At 40.5% G+C, this 19866-nt stretch overlaps 1 protein-coding gene across 1 annotated transcript in view; it reads left to right on the top strand.

Moving 5' to 3' along the window:
* Positions 1 to 1727: 1727 nt before the first annotated feature.
* COL22A1 (collagen type XXII alpha 1 chain) overlaps positions 1728 to 19866 on the top strand; it is a gene marked incomplete at its 5' end in the record, with an annotated part of 155803 nt that continues 137664 nt past the window's right edge. The window contains 2 exons of the mRNA XM_039388338.1: positions 1728 to 1802; positions 19104 to 19215. Coding sequence (XP_039244272.1) covers positions 1728 to 1802; positions 19104 to 19215 — 187 coding nt within the window. The remainder of the gene's footprint in view (positions 1803 to 19103; positions 19216 to 19866) is intronic.

Below are 19866 nucleotides of genomic sequence, written 5' to 3'. Positions count from 1 at the left end.
GTAGTTGGTTCTTGCAAGCACAACAATTAATAACACCTAAGAAATAACATACTAAGCACCTGGTGGAAAGGATAGAAAATACCATCTGTATCAAGAGGAGTATTGCAACTGCAGAGGATATGTGTGTTACCATGGGTGCGATTGGGCAAATGAAGAGGGGGGACTTGGCTGTGTTCACCTGGTTGTCCTTTAAATCAGAGAAAAGACAACCTTTTGTTTAAAGGGTAAGAAGTCAGGGGTGCAATTTTATCATAGAATCATAGAATGGTTTGGGTTGGAAGGAAGGGACCTTAAGGATCATCTCGTTCCAACTCCCTGCTATGGGTAGGGACATCTTCCATCAGACCACTGTGCTTAAAGCCCCATCCCACCTGGCCTTGGACACTTCCAGGGATGGGGCAACCACAGCTTCTCTGGGAAACCTGTGCCAGGGCCTCACCACCCTCACAGTAAAAAATTTGTTCCTAATATCTAACCTAAATCTCTACTCTTTTAGTCCAAAATCATTCCCCCCTTTCCTATCACTGTCTGCCCATGTGAAAGGTCCCTGTCCCTCCTTTTGTAAGCTCCCCCTTACGTACTGAAAAGTGCTATAAGATCTCCCTGGAGCCTTCCCTTCTCCAGGCTGAACCTCAGGTCTCAGCCTGTCTTCACAGGAAAGATGTTCCAGCCCTCGGATCATCTTTGTGGCCTCCTCTGGACCCACTCTAATAAGTCCAATATATATACTTATATATAAATAAATAATATAATATTTGTATACTTTTATATATATTGATACATTGTTGTTATTGTTGTCATTCCAATATATATGGTCTTATGGTATAGAAAAGATTTTATATTCTCTTTAAACTGATTCCCTGAACAACCTGTCCCCATTGTTTGCAATTACCTGTTGACCTGGGAAAACAAAGCATAAATAAAAGTGATTTCAAAGGTATGGCAGGAAAGAGGTGGATAGACAGTTCTCTGTGGAAAAGTATTTGACTGTGATTGTGTTGACACTAATCGTGTGTATTGGGTGAATATTTTTCAACATTTCAGTCATATTTAATTCTTTCTTCTTGAACAACCTCAAGGAGCAGACATGTGGTCCTGGAGGAGTGTTAATATGGGAATCACACATAACACACAGTAAGATATAAGACAGTGTGCCTCACATTTTGCCCCTGGCACTCTCCTGTGGTGGGACCTTTGTGTGATTAAAGTCACTTCATTGTTCTGAGCTCTGGATTCCCTTTCTTTCACAACATTTCAGGTTTGAGGTCTTTCTGTGTAGGAGCTGTCCTTTCTGAAAATTTTGGGCAGCATCCCAATGTCAGCTGGGCCTTCATAACTTCCCTTTCAACCAAACTGGGAGTAGAGTGATGTTCTACATTTTCTTAAGTTTTTCTGACTTTCATGCAGGAGAAAGATAAAAAACCGGAGAGTTGTCCTAGATAAGGGAAAGGCTCAGGTCATCTATTCTGCTTGTCCTCTTGTCTAGTCAGTCAGAAAAAAGTGGCTCGAACCCAGACACAGTATATTGGGTCTTTCGTCCATCATGCAGGTAGGGAATAGGAGAGAGGAAGGGTATTTAGGATGTGCAGAGACTGAGGCAGAATTATTGCTGAGGGACCATGTGCAAGTGTTGAACAAAACCCAGAGGATCAGTCTTTGCTAGTTCTGTGGCTTCCAAAATTATACCTTTCCTTGTGATAATTTTTTCTGGTCCTTTTGATTTTCAGATGTCCTGTGTCCAAATGTCCACGTGGAAGGAGATCGATTCAAACACACCAGTGGGGGGACTGATGAGATTCCAGGTAAACAGACAATCTCTTCTGCTGTATCTCTGGGAACTGAAATAGTATAACTGTATGTTTCTGGTGTGATGCTCTGATTCATTATACCTTTCCTAGTTATATTTTATTCCAATATATCCATTTATTTATATTTATTCCAACACGTATTCAGTGGTGGAGAAGTATATTAGAAACTGTTGGACTGCAAAAGAGTTATGTGTTGACAGACAACAAGAAATTAATAGAAAGCTTTCTTTAGATATGACTAAAATTAAAAAAAAAAATATATATATGAAGCTTGTTTTAGTAGCTAGAGGAGTGCTATAAGTCTTGGAGATCACTTTTTTTTTTACCAGTCTACGTTTAGTGAGTTTTAATGTCCATTTATTTTATCTGTGATTGTTGTGGGAAAGCCAAGCACAACGGATGAACCACTGAAGAAATGCTTATGTGTAGATAGATAGATAGACAGATTTATATAGATATATAGATATAGATATAAAAGAATCTTTTTTGTGAGCACTGCTGAAAGATCAAGAGAAAAACCAGTCTGGTGACATCTCTGCTTTTTTTGGGAGCTCTGATATATCTTTTCAGCCAGTTGAAGGGCTTAATCTGTCAGATATATGCATGGACTGTTCCTCTTTTCCAGCCCCCCAAGACTGAGCTGTTGGCAGAGAAAACATGCCCATCAAGGATGTATTGGGAATATCTGTGACTGACCCAAGAACTTAAGTCACTGCAGTGGCTCTTCTGCAACTTGATTAGGAGTAGAAATGGTCAATGTTTGACAGCTTTGCTACTCGTAGTTTTTTCACTGGGGGATTTTTTCTGCCTGCACAGAATATCAGCTCCAATTGTGCTGTCTGTAGGCAACTTATTTTGGCTGCAGCATGATTACATCAAAGCCTGTGATAATGTTGGGTGGTAACATCTTTTCTGGTCATGAAGACCAAGCTCATAATCCCGAAACACCTATTTTGAACTGCTGTCTATTGATAGGTCTTGAATTAACCTGTCCTGACAGTCCTCCTGTCCCTGGGCTGGGCAAACTTCAGAGCTGTTCAACAATAACCCTACTGATTCTGAATGAACCTATTTCCAGTGGAAGTGCTGCTCAAAATCAGTAGAAGGATTGTGTCCCTTCTCAGATGATCATCTTCTATGTGATTCTTTTCAGAAGAACAGCATTGGAAGTGGCTGCCTGCATGTAGTCCGTGTTTATCTGAATTTTGATTCAAGTGCTAATTAATAGACTTCATCTGACTTCAAAAATATATCTCCTGTTGAGCAATATAAAGGACAAGAATCCCAATTCAGACCTGTCACAAAGGTTTTGAGTAGAGTGAGGTGTAGATGCTTATATGCAGTAATATTTATATATATCTGTGTGTGTATATATATACGTACACAAAGTTAGGTTCTTTCATAATGTTTTTGAGTTATTTTTCCTTTTATCTTCAAATCCCACTTACCTCCTATAAAAAAAGTCAATATTCAGCATTTTAACTTAAAAATGACTTTTCAGTCTTAGATCTGTATGTTAGTTCAGGTTGGAAGGGTACCATGGAAATCATTTTGTCCAACTTCCTACTCAAAGCAGGGTCTTCCCTGAAAATAGGTCCACTTTGAAGTCAGATCAGGTGGTTCAGGACCTTGTATAGTTGAGTTTTGTGTATCTTCAAAGAGGGACAATCCACAGGTCCTCTGGACAACGGCTCCAATTCTGTCAATATCACACTGATTAATTTTTTTTCCTATAATAGGAAATTCCCTAAGTAGAATTTCATTTATTGCAACATATCTGGTTAGGCTGATAGCTTAGGACTGTCATTTATTTGACCTAAGGAACCTCTGTTCACTGTAAAGTGTAAATGTTCACCATACCATACAGTGGTTTAACAACAGGACAGTTACACTATTTGATTAAAAATGATTATTCCAACAATACAGAGTATTTATAGAAGGTTCCTTATTGCTTCTACATGGTGAGAAAATTATTTTTTCTGTTCCTACTCCTGGTGGTTAGGAAAATATTTGCCTCTTCCCTGGAAAAAACGGAATGGATATTCTGGATCTGCAAAGGGTTATTGTGCTGCTGGAGATGGGTACTATAGGACCAAAATGCTGTTCCACTCCTTATGTGCTCCTTAATTACTCTGTAGCATTTTCTGAAGACTCTGGGTTCCTGAGTCCAATTCCAACAGAAAATCATTGCCTCCTTTTAGCTAAACTGGAAAATATGCAGCACTGAGGGGGAGGCTCTTCCTCTGCTACCCAGGTCCTCATATACACAAGGATTTGAAAGTAACACCTGTGCCTTGTGCTCCAGTTCGAACCAGAATTGATCTTTGCCCAGCAGGCTCCTATTTTTACAGTAGAAGCAAAAATAGAAGTTAAAACATAAAATGAGCTATAAAAGGAGAAACTTTGTGACATGGAGGGGAACAGTGGTGTGACTGAGGTTGAAGATGTATGGTAGTTCATTAGGTCAGAGGCTGAGAGTGGAGGTGAGGGTAGTGAGGGTGGCTCCATGCATAATCAAACAACTGCAACAAAACCCCACATCTGATCTGGAGGGGAGCCAACACTCTAAACTGATATTTTCCTTTTAAATGACAGATGATTATTTTTCTTTAGACAAACAGGACTAGGTAAATCTCAGCTATCTGAGCTCCAGCAAGCATTTGTTGAGTACTGTATTGAAAGTCACTGCTAAAGTGAAAAAGGGTAGAGATTAACAAATGTAAAGTGAGACAGAAACTGCCAGGGAGACAATTATGAAGTTTCTAGGAAAGGGAGTAATAAGTCAGAGGGCAGGTAGTGGTGAACTTAATCAGAGTCTAGTTTTAAGTCTAATCTCTCCTGTGAGTTTCCACTCTACAGATCGGGATCAAATATCCTTGAAGGAGGAACTGATTGGCCCCAAAACCAGGTAGTTTTCCCAATTGACTTGGGACTATTAGTCTAAAAGGCCTTTTATGGTAGGTATGGATCAATAACAGGACTATAAAATCATACTGTGGAAACTGATGGTGTGTCAGTAGATGTTTGTACATCACAGTGCTGTAGAGCTGGGGAGAAGGCAAAGGTCATTATTGGCAGGGCAAAGTAGGGAAGAATTCATGAGACTGGACAGGCCTTTGGTTACAGCTTATCTAGAAAAGGGTCCTCCGACGCCTCCTTAGCTCAGGAAAGATGGATTTGGCCTTGAGGAGCTATTAGTGTGTTCAGGAGACAGAGACAGGCGAATAAAAATCTGGGTTTGGCTAATCTTGCAGTGTGCAGGTGGGAAGGGGAGATACTAACGCTTTCGTAAATAGATCAGGGAACAGCAGGAGGGAGATAGGGGAATCACTCAAGCTAAAGGACAAAGGCAATAATAAGAAATAGCTATCAGCTATTTAAGAAACACACTCAAGGCATTAGAAGAAGATTTCAAAGTTCAGAGATATAAAGTACTGGGACTAGAGGTGAAGTTGTACTAATGGAGACAAATAAACAGCAGTGGATAGTCAGGAGTCCTCTCGTAGCCAAGGTTTGTACTCTATGACTCTCTGGTATCAAGGCTTTTAAAGAAAAAATCACTAGCTGACAAGGCTTTTAAAGAAAAAATCCCTAGCTGAGGCATTCTGGAAGGGCTGCTACAGTGAAATCAGACTGCATGAGGCAAGAATATATAGGCAGCTTTACTACTGATACAAATTTTGGCAGTGAAGTGAAACAGCATCTGCTTAACAGTACCTAACATGAATTCAGAAAGTAATATTCCTAGATGAATTATCACACAGGGAATTTTGAAAGAAAGCAAGAAATCTTGGTTAGAATATCAGTATAAACACTATTTCTTTTCCATAAAATCTGATATTTTAAAGCAATGCTTAATGATGGTTTAAGAAAAGTTCTTAGAGCATTCTTGTGGGTGCTACATTTGTTTTTTTATTGGGTTTTTTGTTTGTTTGTTTTTTAAGAGAAATGAAGACAAAAGAGGATTTAACTCATCTGCCCTAAAGTATTCAATATAAAACCCCACTTATAATACTTAATATCTCTTATTATGCGGAATTGTCATTTTCATTCCATCGACATTTAACAGAGGATCATGACCAGGCAGGAAAACACAATGATAACCTTTTGCACCCTGCAGATGTGCCCTCTGTGTATTTTTATGAACAGTAATATGGCATCAAAACAACACATGAAAGTTATTCAGAATGAATTATACTTCTTGAGGTTTTAGAACTTCCCGTTTGAATGATTTGTATTTTAAACTAGACCTGCAGGACATGGGATTTGGTTGCAGAAATCTGGATGATCCCTAGAATTAAGAATGAGCTGAGCTCTAGTCCTGAGCATTACTTACCAGAGGAGATAATACTCCTCAACAGATACTGACTGTTGCTTTCAAGGGGAATCTGCCACAGAAGTAAAGAAAGTCTGCAGTGATTTCCACAGAGTTCTAGAAAAATAAACCCTGGAGAGGGACAATTCCAATCACTACATGGCATTATCCATCCCACACTGGATAGTGTTAATGGGGTAAGGGAGGAACATGAAAGCCCTGACTTTAACTCCTAAGTAGTCACACAGGCTCTGTGTGTGAAGAACAACAGAAATTGCTTTAAGGGTTGTACCACAGATTGACCTCAGCCTCCAACTCTCTTCCCCATCTCCGAAACCTCCATGTGCAAATGAGCAAAATGCCAAAATGTTTATGACCTCTATGTTTTTCTGTAACTCTGTAAAGGGTGTTGGAGCATTTTACAATGAAGGCACTGGTTGTAAAACTAGTACCCTCCAATTATAGAGTGCAGTGGCTGTGTTTAACTGTCAGTGTGTCTCCAGTATCCTGTGGTTTGCAGCACAGGCTTCACATTCCAGAAATGCTGGAGACTCACTAGCTAATTACAATATCCCTGGGACTATTTATATTTGCCCACTAAAACACGTGGTAGTATGAGAAAACTGGAGTGTTCAGGCTGCTGAACCCACAGAATGAGCACATCAGACCACTGTCCTCCTGGGGAAAAAAAAGGTGCATTTGCGGTGCCTGTATGACAGGCACTTTGCCCTGTCTTTGCACTTGGCAGTTGCCTTGGGAAGCCCCAGAGAGGCCAGTGGATAGTCCATGAATAGCTGCAGAGATTTGTAACATATCCCTGTCTTTGGACAGTGGATGCACAGACACAGTGGTCACCATCAAAGGCTGCACATGTGCAGGGATGGTGGAGCTGGTTATTCGTGCAGACACCAGCCACTTTCCTCTCCATCCTTGGAGTTAGACACACACAGGCAGGACTGGAAGCAGCTGTGACATTTATGGGAGGTGAGGCTGAAGGATAAAGTTTGGCTATGCCATGGCACAGTAACTTGCTCTTGTGTTTTTCAGTGACCCATCACTAGGCAATTATAATGGGATAGGACTCATGGCTTCTTATTTCCTCCTCCCCCCACACTTGCTTTAGGAAGTCCCCCAGATAATTTGAAACTGGGCTGAGCTGAATTTGAAACTGGGTTCCTGAGATACATCTGGATGTAGCTGCTGTATCTTGTAAGAAGCAAATAGGGAAAGCAGTAGCTGACCTCTACCTGTAGTCACAACAGTTATTTGAGTCTCCTGTGAGCTGGAGAAAATGGCTGGACTTGTGCTGTGAGGTGGATTTGTCCTCTGGGCTGGAAGATGCAGTGCAGGTGACTGTATCAAGTTCCTTTTGGCTTGTTTTTTGGGATCCGATGTACAAGTCTTATGAAAAGCAGCTGAGGGAGCTGGAGTTGTTTAGCCTGGAGAAAAGGAGGCTCAGGAGGGACCTTATTGCTCTCTACAAATACCTGAGAGGAGGTTTTAGCAAGGTGGGTGTCAGTCTCTCATTCCAGATAACAAGTGACAGGGCTAGAGGAAATGGGCCTCAAGTTATGCAAGGGGAAGTTTAGTTTGGATATCAGGGAAAATGTGTCCACTGAAAGGATGGCCAGGCATTGGAACAGGCTGCCCAGGGAACTGGTGGAATCACCATCCCTGGAAGGATTTTAAAGACATGTAGATGTAGCACCTGGGGAACAGGGTTTAGCGATGAACCTGGCAGTGTTGGATTAATGTTTGGACTTGATGATCTTAGAGATCTTTTCCAGCCTTAAGTATTCTGTGATTCTGTGATTCTACTGTAGAATACTTAGTCTCAACACTATAACCTAGATCACTTAAAAGGTCTTTGAAGTTTTTCAGAGATTGACAAATGGTTCACTCATGTTCAAGGGCATGTTAATACTCAGTAACTCCAAGAAAAACAGTTTAAGTAGGCAAATAATTACCAGTAAGTCATCCGTGACTTCTAAGCATAGCCACTGCAGTCCTGTGGGCTGGCTCTAACACATGCATTAGATGTGCACTGGGGCATGTCCAGTGTCCAGATTCCTCAGTTATCCATCATGGAGACCCTGGTTTCTTTTGGGCTTGTGTGCCAAGGAATTTCCTTTCTATAGAAAGTAAAGAACTGGGGAATGAAATTGTACAGTCACCCCAAGAGGGAGTGGGGAGTCACCAAAGTGTGCATCTGGATTAGGAGCCTGGAAATACTAGAGCATCCTGCAAAGTGTGCATAGCCATGCTGTCACCAATAGAGCTGCGGTTTGTTCTCTGATTTAAAAAAACATGTTTTAAGTGAATCCTTTTCTTAGTATGGTCAGAGAGGTAGCTATTACCTGAGATCATGAATCTCAGTGGACTTCTGACTGAATGACCTAGGCATCAGGTCTATGCTGGAGCAGGCAATCTGGCTGAGCTGCTCAAAGACATCAGGAAATATGGAGAATGAATGCTGAAATTACTTAAAAAGGTGCTACTGCAGGAAGTAAACTGGTAACAGCTGAGCAGTCCCTGTGAAAGGCTTTGCCTGGTCTGAATGTCAGCAGTGACAAATTCTGACTTCTGCATTCACACAAAAAGTTTAACAAGGGTTAACCCTGCACAGGAATGTGCACATGAATTATTCAGATCTACCTGCATATTAAACAAAATAAAAATAAATCTGTCCCTAAAGACCTTTTTTTTTTTTTTAACTAACAGTATTTACTTTCTCCAAGAAGTTAAACAAGCCAAGTCTTTTTCTTATTCCAGTGTATTTAAAGTTGATGAAAAGAAAATAATCTAAATTTTGACTGCACAAGAGTCAACCAGTCCTTTGGCTATGAAAAGACTAATAGATTGTCTATCCATGAGATACTTTCAGGTATTTCTTAGTCCAAATAATTTAGCTTAATTCTACTTTAGAAACCATTCCATGGATTTTTCATCAGTGTAAGCTTTTGATGATGGTACACGTGATGAGAAGGAATATATAGAATCTTAATAAACTGTTTCCAATGCTTAGAGTTAAATTAGTCTGTCTGATATGAATGCTCTCTGATGAGAGCTGTGGCCAGGTTTTGGGATACTGGTAGGTCTTATCTGTTTTGTACTGATTGGCTGACATAAACAACCACTAAAGTTTTATAAAGAGCAGTCCCTACATGTTTTCCTAATAAATAGGCCTTGTTCATCACACCTAAACTTAATGGGAATATTTTTATTTTCATGAATAGCTTATTGGTGCAGTTTTCCCATAGCCCAGACAGCATGACAAGGAGAATCTAGCAGGTCTTAGTAAGAAGTTTTTCCTCAAATATCTTTTCTTACACTAAAAATAATACTAGTTTCTTGTATGAGCAAGAAGTAAGAATTGTTGCTAGTTATACTGACTTCATCAGTCCTTCCACTCTGGGCTCCTAAACACTTACCTGCTGTCATTTGTCTCAGCTATATGTGTACAGTCCTCTTGGGTGTTACCAATAAAACCTATATTCAAAGAGGTGTGGAGTCCTGCCCTCCCCAAGGCTATTTCAAGGGATGAGTTTGCAGATGTGCCCTTTTGTGGCTTTCTGGAGGAACACAGAGCACTTTGACACCTGAGGAACTCAAAAGAGGCCTTTAAAATAAAGGAACTAGTTAAAACCAGAACCTAATACAAACAGTCCTGGTAAATTTGGCTAGTGCAAGCCTATCTGGCATACAAGGACATCAAAGGAATAATGAACTTCTGTTTAATCTTGTAAATCACTGGAGCAGGAAAGGAGCTGAAAGAAGGCTCATGGCACCAAGCCAAGTGTCCATCACTGAGAAAATGGAGATGACTTCAACACAAAAAAAAAGCTTTCAATAACGAGGGGAAGAGTTCGGTGTCAAAACCAGCTTTCAGTGTCGTTCAGTATGCCACTTGCAACTGCTCAAAAACTGAGAGGCAAAAGAGTAAAAGAGAACAAGGGGACTGATGCAGATAAACAGAACAATGCATCACATAAAGTGGTGTGTTATTAACATGAGATCAGGTGTTGAAAGGTGCTGCCTCAGACACATGAATTTATTTCCTGTTTTTACAGCAGTCTGGGGGATAGATTACAACAGCCTTTATACCAGGTGTGACGGCTAGAAATGTGTATTTGCTTACTTGCTTCCATTTTTTTCTTTTCTCTCATACTGTATCTTTGATCAAATTTTCTTACTGGTTTATGTCCATTTTATCTTTCCTGAAAGGCCATCTTTTCTTTCCTGTGCAAGGGTACCAAGTGCTGTATTTGTCCCCTCTGTTTTCAGCTGAAGCTTTAGACTGATGTTTCTGAAACAGTGGCCCCATACTTCACTCCAGTGGCTGCCTGCTCACCTGCCTCACTGCCTCTGGAAGCTTGCTCCTTTTTGAAGTATAACTCCATTATATATCTCAAATAAGGTTTCTACTCCTCATAATCCCAAATGTTGACTGGTGCTTGAGCTGAGATCAACCTCTTTTTGTGGTCTGTGTGGGACTCTTGTGGTTTGCTTCTTTGCTGGGGCCAAGGAAAAGTATAAATTGTGTCTTCCAGTGTCGTGAGCAGAGAAAGCAAACCAGGCCAACAGCCTAAATTATGGCATCATGGACTGGGGGTAAATCTGATTTATAATTTTTATAAAATTGAGACTGTCTAAAATAAGATGCTCTAAGCCACCTTATCGAGTGAGACCTAGAAGATAATAACAAATGCTGGAAGATACCTCCTTCATGTTGGTGTAAGACCTGTCCCACGTGCTTTAGCAAGGCCTCATTATTAGCTTAAGCTCTTAGCTGCTCTCCTTACTGAAATCTGGGGATCTGGTGAGAAGAAAGGTCAACATGAAGTGCTACTTAAATCCCAGCTGTAACATCAGTGGACACAAAGGGTAACTGGTTAATGGCAAGAATCTCTTTAAAACACTCTTGAGGCCTTTAATCTATAGGCTTTGGAAAGTTTTATAGTTCCAAAATTCCCTTGCAAGCTTCTTGTAAAATTTAGGAAACTAATTTTTTTTAATGACTTGTACAACTCCTTTAGCCTCCACTTCACTGCTTCATGCAGGGCTTGTGGGGAGCCAATAAATCTCTGGTTTGTTCCTCCAGAGGTTCAGTTCTTAATGCTTTGGGTATAAGTCAGATAACCACCGATGGCTGACGATGAATCAAACTGCTGGGAGTGCTGAATATGGGGTGAATTATCCATGCAAAAATAAGCTGCTCCTTCTTCTTTCTGTCTTTGCTGGAGAGTTGGAATACAGTGGAATAAACAGTGCAAGAAGACAGAACTCTTATCTTTTGTAAGTCTTTGGAAATTATTTCTTCTGACAGCCAGAAAGAGTTGGAAAAAACTTATTCCAGCCAGCTACTTTCTTTCAAATTCTTTTTTTACAAACATTTGCAATGAGACAGGTCTAAACAGTACCTGAGCTGCAAGACTCATCTACCTGGACTTGTGCAAAGCATTTGACACTACACTGCATGATATACTTGTGTCTAAATTGGAGCGACATGGATTTAACAGATGGATTTGGATAAGGAATTGGCTGGATGGTTGCGCTCAAATCATTGTGGTCAATGGCTTGATGTCCAAGTGGAAACCAGTGGCGAGTGGTGTCCCTCGGGGGTTGGTATTGGGACTGATGCTGTTTGACATTTTTTTTGTGACTCAGACAGTGGGATTGAGTGCAGCCTCAGCACTTTTGCCGACCACACCAAGCTATGGGGTGCAGCTGACACAGTGGAGGGAAGGGATGGCATCCAGAAGGACCTTGACAGACTTGAGAAGTGGGCCTTTGTGAACCTCAGAAAGGCCAACAAGGCCAAGTACAAGGTGCTGCATGTGAGTCAGAGCAACTCCAAGATCAAATACAAGCTGGGTAGAGAATGTATTGAGAACAGCCCTGAGAAGAAGGACTTGGGGTTGCGGGTGGATGAGAAGCTCAACGTGTCTGGGCAATGTGCACTTGCAGCCCAGAAAGCCAACCACCTCCTGGGCTGCATCCAAAGCTGTGTGGACAGCAGGTCAAGGGAGATGATTCTGCTCCTCTTCTCTGCTCCTGTGAGACCACACCTGGAGTGCTGTATCCAGCTCTGGGTTCCCCAACATAAAAAGGACATGGAGCTTTTGGAGAAAGTCCAGTGGAAACCACAAAGACGATCAGAGGGCTGAAGCACCTCTACTATGGAGACAGGTTGAGAGATTGGGGATGTGTGCACCTCACCCCCTCCAAAATACTACCGCCTGTTGCCAAGTGCAGCTATGGTTGGGGCAATGATTTAGTGGTATGGATGTGGGTAATTTTGTTGTGGTAGAAGAGCCTTGGAGATGAACACTTCAGTGAGTTCTCAAAAATATTCCTAAAATCTGATACTCTCTCAGCTCTTGACATGATTTCCTTTGCTGTGGAGGAAGAAATGTCAGGAACTGCAAAAATACTGTAGCAGATGATGTCTACCATAACAATAACAGCAACACGTGATGAATAAAGTAGTTAGTTCTCTCCTTTAGGATTTGGACACTTTTACTTCTATCTCAGCCCTGAATTGAGACACATCTTGCCTGTCCAGAAATAGCTGTTTTCAGCCTAGAGCACTGTGGAAGAAAACACCAAATGTTTAGATACAAATGTTTAGAAGAAAAATAACCCTCATCTACACTCTTGTTTCCCATAACTAATTTTCAGACATATCTCATTAAATACACTATGTAAGCTTAGAATATGGCATGATAACATATTTTTTTCTCTGATTTTTAGAGTATATTTTAGCACAAAAAGTAACTAAGATAGGTAAGAAAAATTAGGGCTCTCTATAGTGGTGATAACCTTGCAGACCATACTGGAGGAATTAAAAGGGACATTGAGGATCTAGTGAGCATATGGGCTCTTCTTTGTGGACACAGGCAATCCATGGAAGTTTAACTTTCAAGACTGCAGAAATATTAGGCAAGAAAATTGACAAGATCATGTATTTGCTGAAAGACTCCCAAGTGATACTGTTTCCATAGGAATTTATACACTTCTCTGGTCTACAATAAAGTTTATTGCCATTGGCTATTCTCTAGTAAAAGTAACATGTGCTATTTTATCACAGTCTATAGAGACTGCTGTTTTCAGAAGCCTCAGAGAACCAGTAGATTATCACAACCTCCCTGATCTTGTCTGTTTGTGATCCCTCATCAATGCATTAACAAGGTTGATAATTCAGCTGAGAGTTTGAGCAAGACCAAAGTAAGGAGCATTTCCTGAAAAAGCTACTTTGTTTTATATTAGTGCTTTTGTCTGGCAGTCTTCCATAATAAATATATTCTGGACACCACACTTGAGGCAGTGATGTCCAGTGCCTTTTCTGATTCCTTTCTCAGCTGCTTTCCACACTCCTTTCCAGATTGTTGTCTCACCAAAACCTCACAATTAGAAGTAGTCCAGTGGTTCCCCCTGTGAGTGTTATCTTGGGATACTTGGGGATGCAAAGCAGGAGCCTTTTATCAGAAAACTTCTTTGGGCATAATAAGAAGTCACTGACTCTGTCCTACTTTGAGAAGTCTTTCCAAATGTGCTCACTGCTGTGTTTTCTGGCTATTAAAACTCGTTGCTTTGTTTTTCTGGGTTTGAGTGCTGTCTAAATTTTGTGAGTTTTTGCCCCTGAACACAGGACAGTTGGGAAAACCTCAACATCCACAACAGCTGCCACCACCCTGCCTGTATCAGATCCTTAATGGAGCCAGGCAGAAAACCATCTCATGCTCAGGGCAACCAAGCATGGCCCCTTTAGTCTGGTCTTCAGATAATTATCTTGCAACAAAGGTTATAGGACCACAGAATGAGTACAGAGCTGTTTTCATCCTTTGGCCATGTTTTAGGGTGTTGTGTGCAGCATGGACATCTGTCCTGCTAAAGAGAATCTGGCTGCATATTACAGTTTGATGATGTATAAATTGTCCAGTGCCAAGTTTTGCCATCTTCTCCCTGTATCAGGAAGATCTGGGTGTGTTTTCTTATTCTGGAAAACAGGCTGCTTCCTGTAAGGGGGTTATTACTTATGGGTAACGAGACATTCGGCTGATTTGATCAGCAGAGCAGTGCATAAGAAATTACTTTTCTAGCCAAGTATGCTGTTACAAATCTGAGCTTCTCTTTCAGCTCACTATTTTAGTTTTAATATGGACTAGGGTCTGCTGCTTTTCAGGAGATGTAATCATGTTAGAGGGTTTCAGTGGCCCCATATTGTTTCAGAAGTTCTAATGAAGTAAGATGCTTATGATCAAAGACAGTCTTATTAAATGCCATGTTTATGTCATTACTGATTAAACAGTTTATAAGCCAGTCGGGAAACCACACCTGTCCTGGTACACAAACCTTTTAAATTAAAGCAACTGAGAACAGGAAAGTCCCACCCTTTCACGCTGTGCTTGAGCAAGGTGCAGTAGTAACCTTTGTCCATGAAAATTTAGGCAGGTGTGTTCTTTCCCATTTACTCATAGACAGGACTGGGAAGTTATGTATGGGATGTCTTTCCATATGTCATTGACAATGTGGTGCTTCCTTGGTGGTAGAAAAAACAAAGAACAGCCCCTGTTTTGACTGTAAGTCCAGCACAAAAATGCTATATGACACATTAAACTGTTTGGGGAAAGTCCTCAGTAAGCAACTTTCAATGCACTGTTAGTGGAAAAACACTGCCAGGGAAACATCCTGTTCAAGTGCTGGAGAAATGATTACAGCATTGCTTATTTTTTACATTATTATTGTGGTTCAAGGTTTAAACTCTGAAAGCTTCGTACTGTCTCCCTCACAATCCCAGTTCCAGTCCTAAAGTCAAGGGAACATACTCCATCCAAATTACTTCCAAGCACATGAAATAAACAAAATGCTAGTAGTAATAGTAGTACTAACAGTAGTAATACTACTAGTAACGGTAACAGTAATAACGTACTTTCTTGTCCTTCAACTGAAATAGTCTTAGAGATTACTTTAAGTCACAAATTCATTTTGGAGGTTTTCCTAGGTATTTTTTCCCAGTTCCACCTGGGCAATCTGGCTTGACTACTTTCTCAGCTCAAATAACAATATTTTGGGTTTGTTTGTTTCTTCTCTTGAAGACACTTTGAAAATCATAGCTGATTAATCAAGCTGATAGCTGAATTTAAAAATCTGCAACCTTTATTCAATCCTGATGGCAAATGAGAAAATGTAAATATAAATTATGTGTGATTAGTTAACATTTTTGTCCTCTTCTGCTTCACTCATTGCACAAAATGGAGAGCATTCCCTACAAACAGAATATGTCTCACATAACTTCAGTACTCTGAGAATTCCTGTCAGTATGAGCTCCCTTTCTGCTGAACAGAAGGAGTTAGGCCCTGCCTAGTAGGGGTTCAGTCTATCCTTAGATCAGAGACAGTTGTGATGAGTTGTCTTCTTAAAGACCCCTATATTTCTCTGCTGACTCAAAAGGGAACAGGAAACTTGCATACACCAGATGTCTCCTTTTCAGACAGCTAAAACTGAGATGCACCTCATCCTTGACAGAGTTCTCAATTTTTTAGTGCATGGCCTGATGACAAGTTTTCTGTAATGCTACTGAAATCCTCCAACAACCAAAGTGTCCATTACCTCCAAGGGCTTTGGTTTGCAATGGAGTATCCAACAGTGGAGGTTATCTCACCAGCTGTAGACCTTTACTAGGTGAGGTTTAGTGTGCAACTGGAGCATCCCAAGCTTTCTTTATGTCAAGGAAGAGAAACATAAGTTTTTGACATCCGTTTCAGTATGAAATTAATCTTTCCCTAGAAGCACCTGTGCCAAACTGTATGAGAGTCTCTGTTATCATCCTCTCTAGAGAGCTGACATGTAGTCAGATGAACCCCATGTGAAGTGCTCTGTAACCAAAGAATCATAGCATGGTTTGGGTTGAAGGGGACCCCAAAGATTATTTAGTTCCAATCCCTCTGCTGTGAGCAGGGACACCTTTCACTAGATCAGGTTGCCCAAAGCCCCATTTTCCCTCTGAGCATAGTGGAGGCATTATCTAAATTTGACACAGAGCAAATCGATAGTGTGATTAAATCAGATCCTTTCACTGGTTTTGGGTGTGAACTCTGAGACATCTGAAGTCTTATCGTTCAAATGGACCTACATGACATTTTTCAAAGAACAACCCTCATATGTAATTTAATGAAAAAATACATAAAGGAATTTGCAATTTGCCTATCCATAGCCTGAATGAGGACAATCCTATTATGATTTACTTGTGTGCTTTATCAATCCTGAATGTAAATGAGATTAAGTTGTGAGTGTGACTTATTTTCGTTACAGCAAGTTCTGTTTGCAAAATAGTTTGCTTATGCTTTATAGTGTTATTTAGGCTTTTGAAACTGCATTTTGATAGTAAATCTCAGGGAAAAAAAAGAAGAGATGGACTGAATCTGACTCTTAACTCATTTTCATTGAAAAAACATATTAATGTGCGCACCTTCGGAGTTGCTCATGATGTGAACATTTGCTTGAGTTGCCAGAGAAAATGGGAGCAACTTTGGGTCTGAGCTAATGATGGGAAGACTCAGCAAGATGTTCTTGTCTCACTGTATCTTGGTCTTGTGTATTTTTAGCAATAGGGATTCTCAAGCTCAGTGAGATGAGCAATACTTCACAGCTTGAGGCTTCTGGTGACCTGACATAATGATGTCACTTGGGCAGCATTTCAGGCTTCACCATCCACAGTTCATCTCCTGTGAATGGTTAACAATTTCCCTTCCCAGTCAGTGTGGTCTCTTTGTGCCAGCAACACTCAATTGCCTTCCTCACATTCCTGGGGTTGGGGCAGATGAGGGATATGTACTGCATGGTGGAATAAACTGTGGGATGGCTTATAGGGACAGGTCATACTGTGTTTTGTGATAGCCAGGAGGGAGTTTTCAAGTTCTAGTAGGGTCCATTTAGCATGATTTATAGCTGCAGTCATGGCTGGTTGCAGTTTGTCAGAAAGGTGTATCACTGGAGTTGCTGCAGAGGTGATTATGAGGTGGAACCATGAGGCCCTGGAGCATCCTAACTACTTTATTTGCCTTCCTGAATGTCCAGTAATAGCTGAAAATAGAGTGGACAGGAGGGAAAAGCTGTTGACAGCCAGGAAAGTTACTGTAATACTAAAGGCCTCAACTTGGCACCAGGTAACCATTTCTCTCTTTGCAAACAATTAAGATTATATTTCCACAGAGAAAACTATTTCTTTAGAAAAAGTCCAGAAAATGAAGAAAGCTTTATATTTTATTTGCTGTCTGCTAGCTTGATTAGCCTAGAGACTAGCCTATGCAGGGTTTTGCACCTATTTATTTATATTAATGTGAAGAATTATATAATTAGGTGGGTACCTTTTCGTGTTCCATCTGTTTTCAGCTTCTGCAGTGCCTTTTAACCTGAAAGGCTCATGAGGGCAACTAAGAAATCCAAGACTCATCAGGCCTAAGTTCATCACACAAAAATATTTATCTACCCTAGAAAAGTTTCAAGAGCTCACCAACTGAACAAAGTTAAAAGAACTGCCATAGTTTAAAACCAATTTATCAAAATAAGTTACTCTTATGTCACCAGGTTTATGTGCTGGAATTACAAAGACAGGAGTTAATGTGTGTTATCGTTATGTGTGAGGGAAAGACGAGTTTGGAATAGCCCAAATAAAAGAAAGTCATGTATTCTCTGTTTGGTTTCTCACAGTCTACCTTTTACAGTGCCTTTGCCTGTAACTCCACAGTGTTTTTGGTTCTGGGAGTGGCTGTTCATTTGAATTTGAACCCTGTGGAGCCAATTTGGAGCTAAAAGTAGGATGTTTGTATCCACACAGTACTGCACCTCCAGGAACTGGATGCATTCCTGACCATGGCACCATTGCATTCCCACTGTCCCCAGCAGGGTGTAGCAGTTGGGACTTCATGTCCCAAAACCATGGGTTAGTTGTGGCTGGGATCATATTGATGCTGGAGCTGAGTAGACTCACTAGTGTGGTTTATGATTGAGCTAATAATAGCTTGTTAGAACAAAGTCAGAAGCTTCAGACAAATATCTTCTGTCAAAGTTAATAGCTCATAATAATGAGAGGTTGATTGGACTAAGTTATGTTAAAATGATATGAAAAATGTATGTAGTCAAGTTTCTTGGGCAAGTGGTTTTCGATAAAGACACAGACCTACTAGAATGGATCCAGAAGAGATCCATAGAAATGATGAGAATGCTGGAACACCTCTGCTATGAAGAAATTCTGAGTTGGGGATGCTTAGCCTGGAGAAGCAAAGGCTTGTGGAGGACCTTCTCATGGCTTTTCCCTGTATGAAAGGGTCTTGTAAGAAAGAGAGAGACACCTTTTATCAAGGTCTGTATTGACACAACAAGGGACTACAGTTTTAAACTGAAAGAAGGTAGATTTAGATTGGAGAGAAAGAATTAAATTTTACAATGAAGGTGCAGAAGCACTGGTACATATTGCCCAGAAAAGCTGTGCATACCCCATCCTTTGAAGTGTCCAAGGACAGGTTGGATGGGGCTTTAAGCAACCTGATCTAGTGGAAGGTGTCCTGTTCATGTCAGGGATATTGGTATTAGATGATCTTTGAAGGCCCCTTCCCACCCAAAACATTTTGTGCTTCTATGATTGTACAATTAAGTGTTTCATTCTGCACCTGTGTGTTTTTCTACATGAGGGTTAATGAATTATACAGTATTTTTAGGATGTTGTGGCAATGCAAACATTAACCACTGATTTCTGGAGAACTCTGTCCAGGGCCTGTTACAGCTTGAGTTTATGCTTGGTTTTGAGTTTTGGACTAAGCAGATTAGACTATGTCAGAATTTTGTTATGGTTTTTCCCAACAAGAACAAGCCTGGTTTCTAAAGTGCTGTTTGTGGTCTAAGATAACAACCTAAATACAGTTGAAGGCATGTTCCACTACCTGATCAATATCTTGTATTTATACGTCTGTTACGGACAGGATTTGACCTGATGGATTCGTTCAGTGTGAAGCAGATTTTTGGAATGAAAGAAAACGGAATTCAGAGTGCTTATGTACGACTTGGAAGCTTTCCTGTTGTTCAGAAAACTGAGTGAGTAGCCTGTTTTTTTCACTTGATCTTCATTTTAACCTCTGCTTTGCACTATTTGGTTCCTCTAGCTTACCCTTGTAGGAGTTATCTGATGCCTACACATATATTGCTGCTTTGGAGCCTCTGCACCAACTATAGGCTCCATCCTGGTAGAATATGAGCTAGGTTTGGTGTATCTCAGTGATTCTGAGGAGCAATATCAAGAAATTCACTAAAGAACTTAGTGCTTAATAGCTTCTAAAAGGAATTTTTCGTGGTGCTCCCGTTGGGATAGAAATTTGCTAAATACAAGAGGCCAGTTCCTGATAGATGTTGTTACCAGTTAGCTAATAGGGGTTTTGGCCTTGTAAAAGAATGAGCAATTTTTAATCCTGTGTCAATGTGGATTCAGTCCTCAGAGCCCCTTATGACCTAAGGCTGCCAGTTGTGTCATAGTCTATCACAACAGTTTCTCTTCAGGTTGTAACTTGAGCCCTGCTAACATTAGTCTTGAAAAGAGTGAGTGCATAATTTCACTGAGTAGCCATGAGCCATAGATAGTATTGTCATCGTTAACACTTTTGCAGTAAAATTTCTCTGTGCTGGTTTGAACTTTAGCTTAAAAAATCAATAGTAATTCTTTGTCTTCTTATGGAGAAGGGCAGTTATTTT

Source organism: Pipra filicauda, unplaced genomic scaffold (genome assembly GCF_003945595.2).
Source record: "Pipra filicauda isolate LSUMZ 115617 unplaced genomic scaffold, ASM394559v2 scaffold634_size201327_pilon, whole genome shotgun sequence".
Classification (NCBI taxonomy): Eukaryota; Metazoa; Chordata; class Aves; order Passeriformes; family Pipridae; genus Pipra; species Pipra filicauda.
Note: the sequence above shows the minus strand (reverse complement) of the source record. Positions and strands in the feature narration are given on the sequence as shown.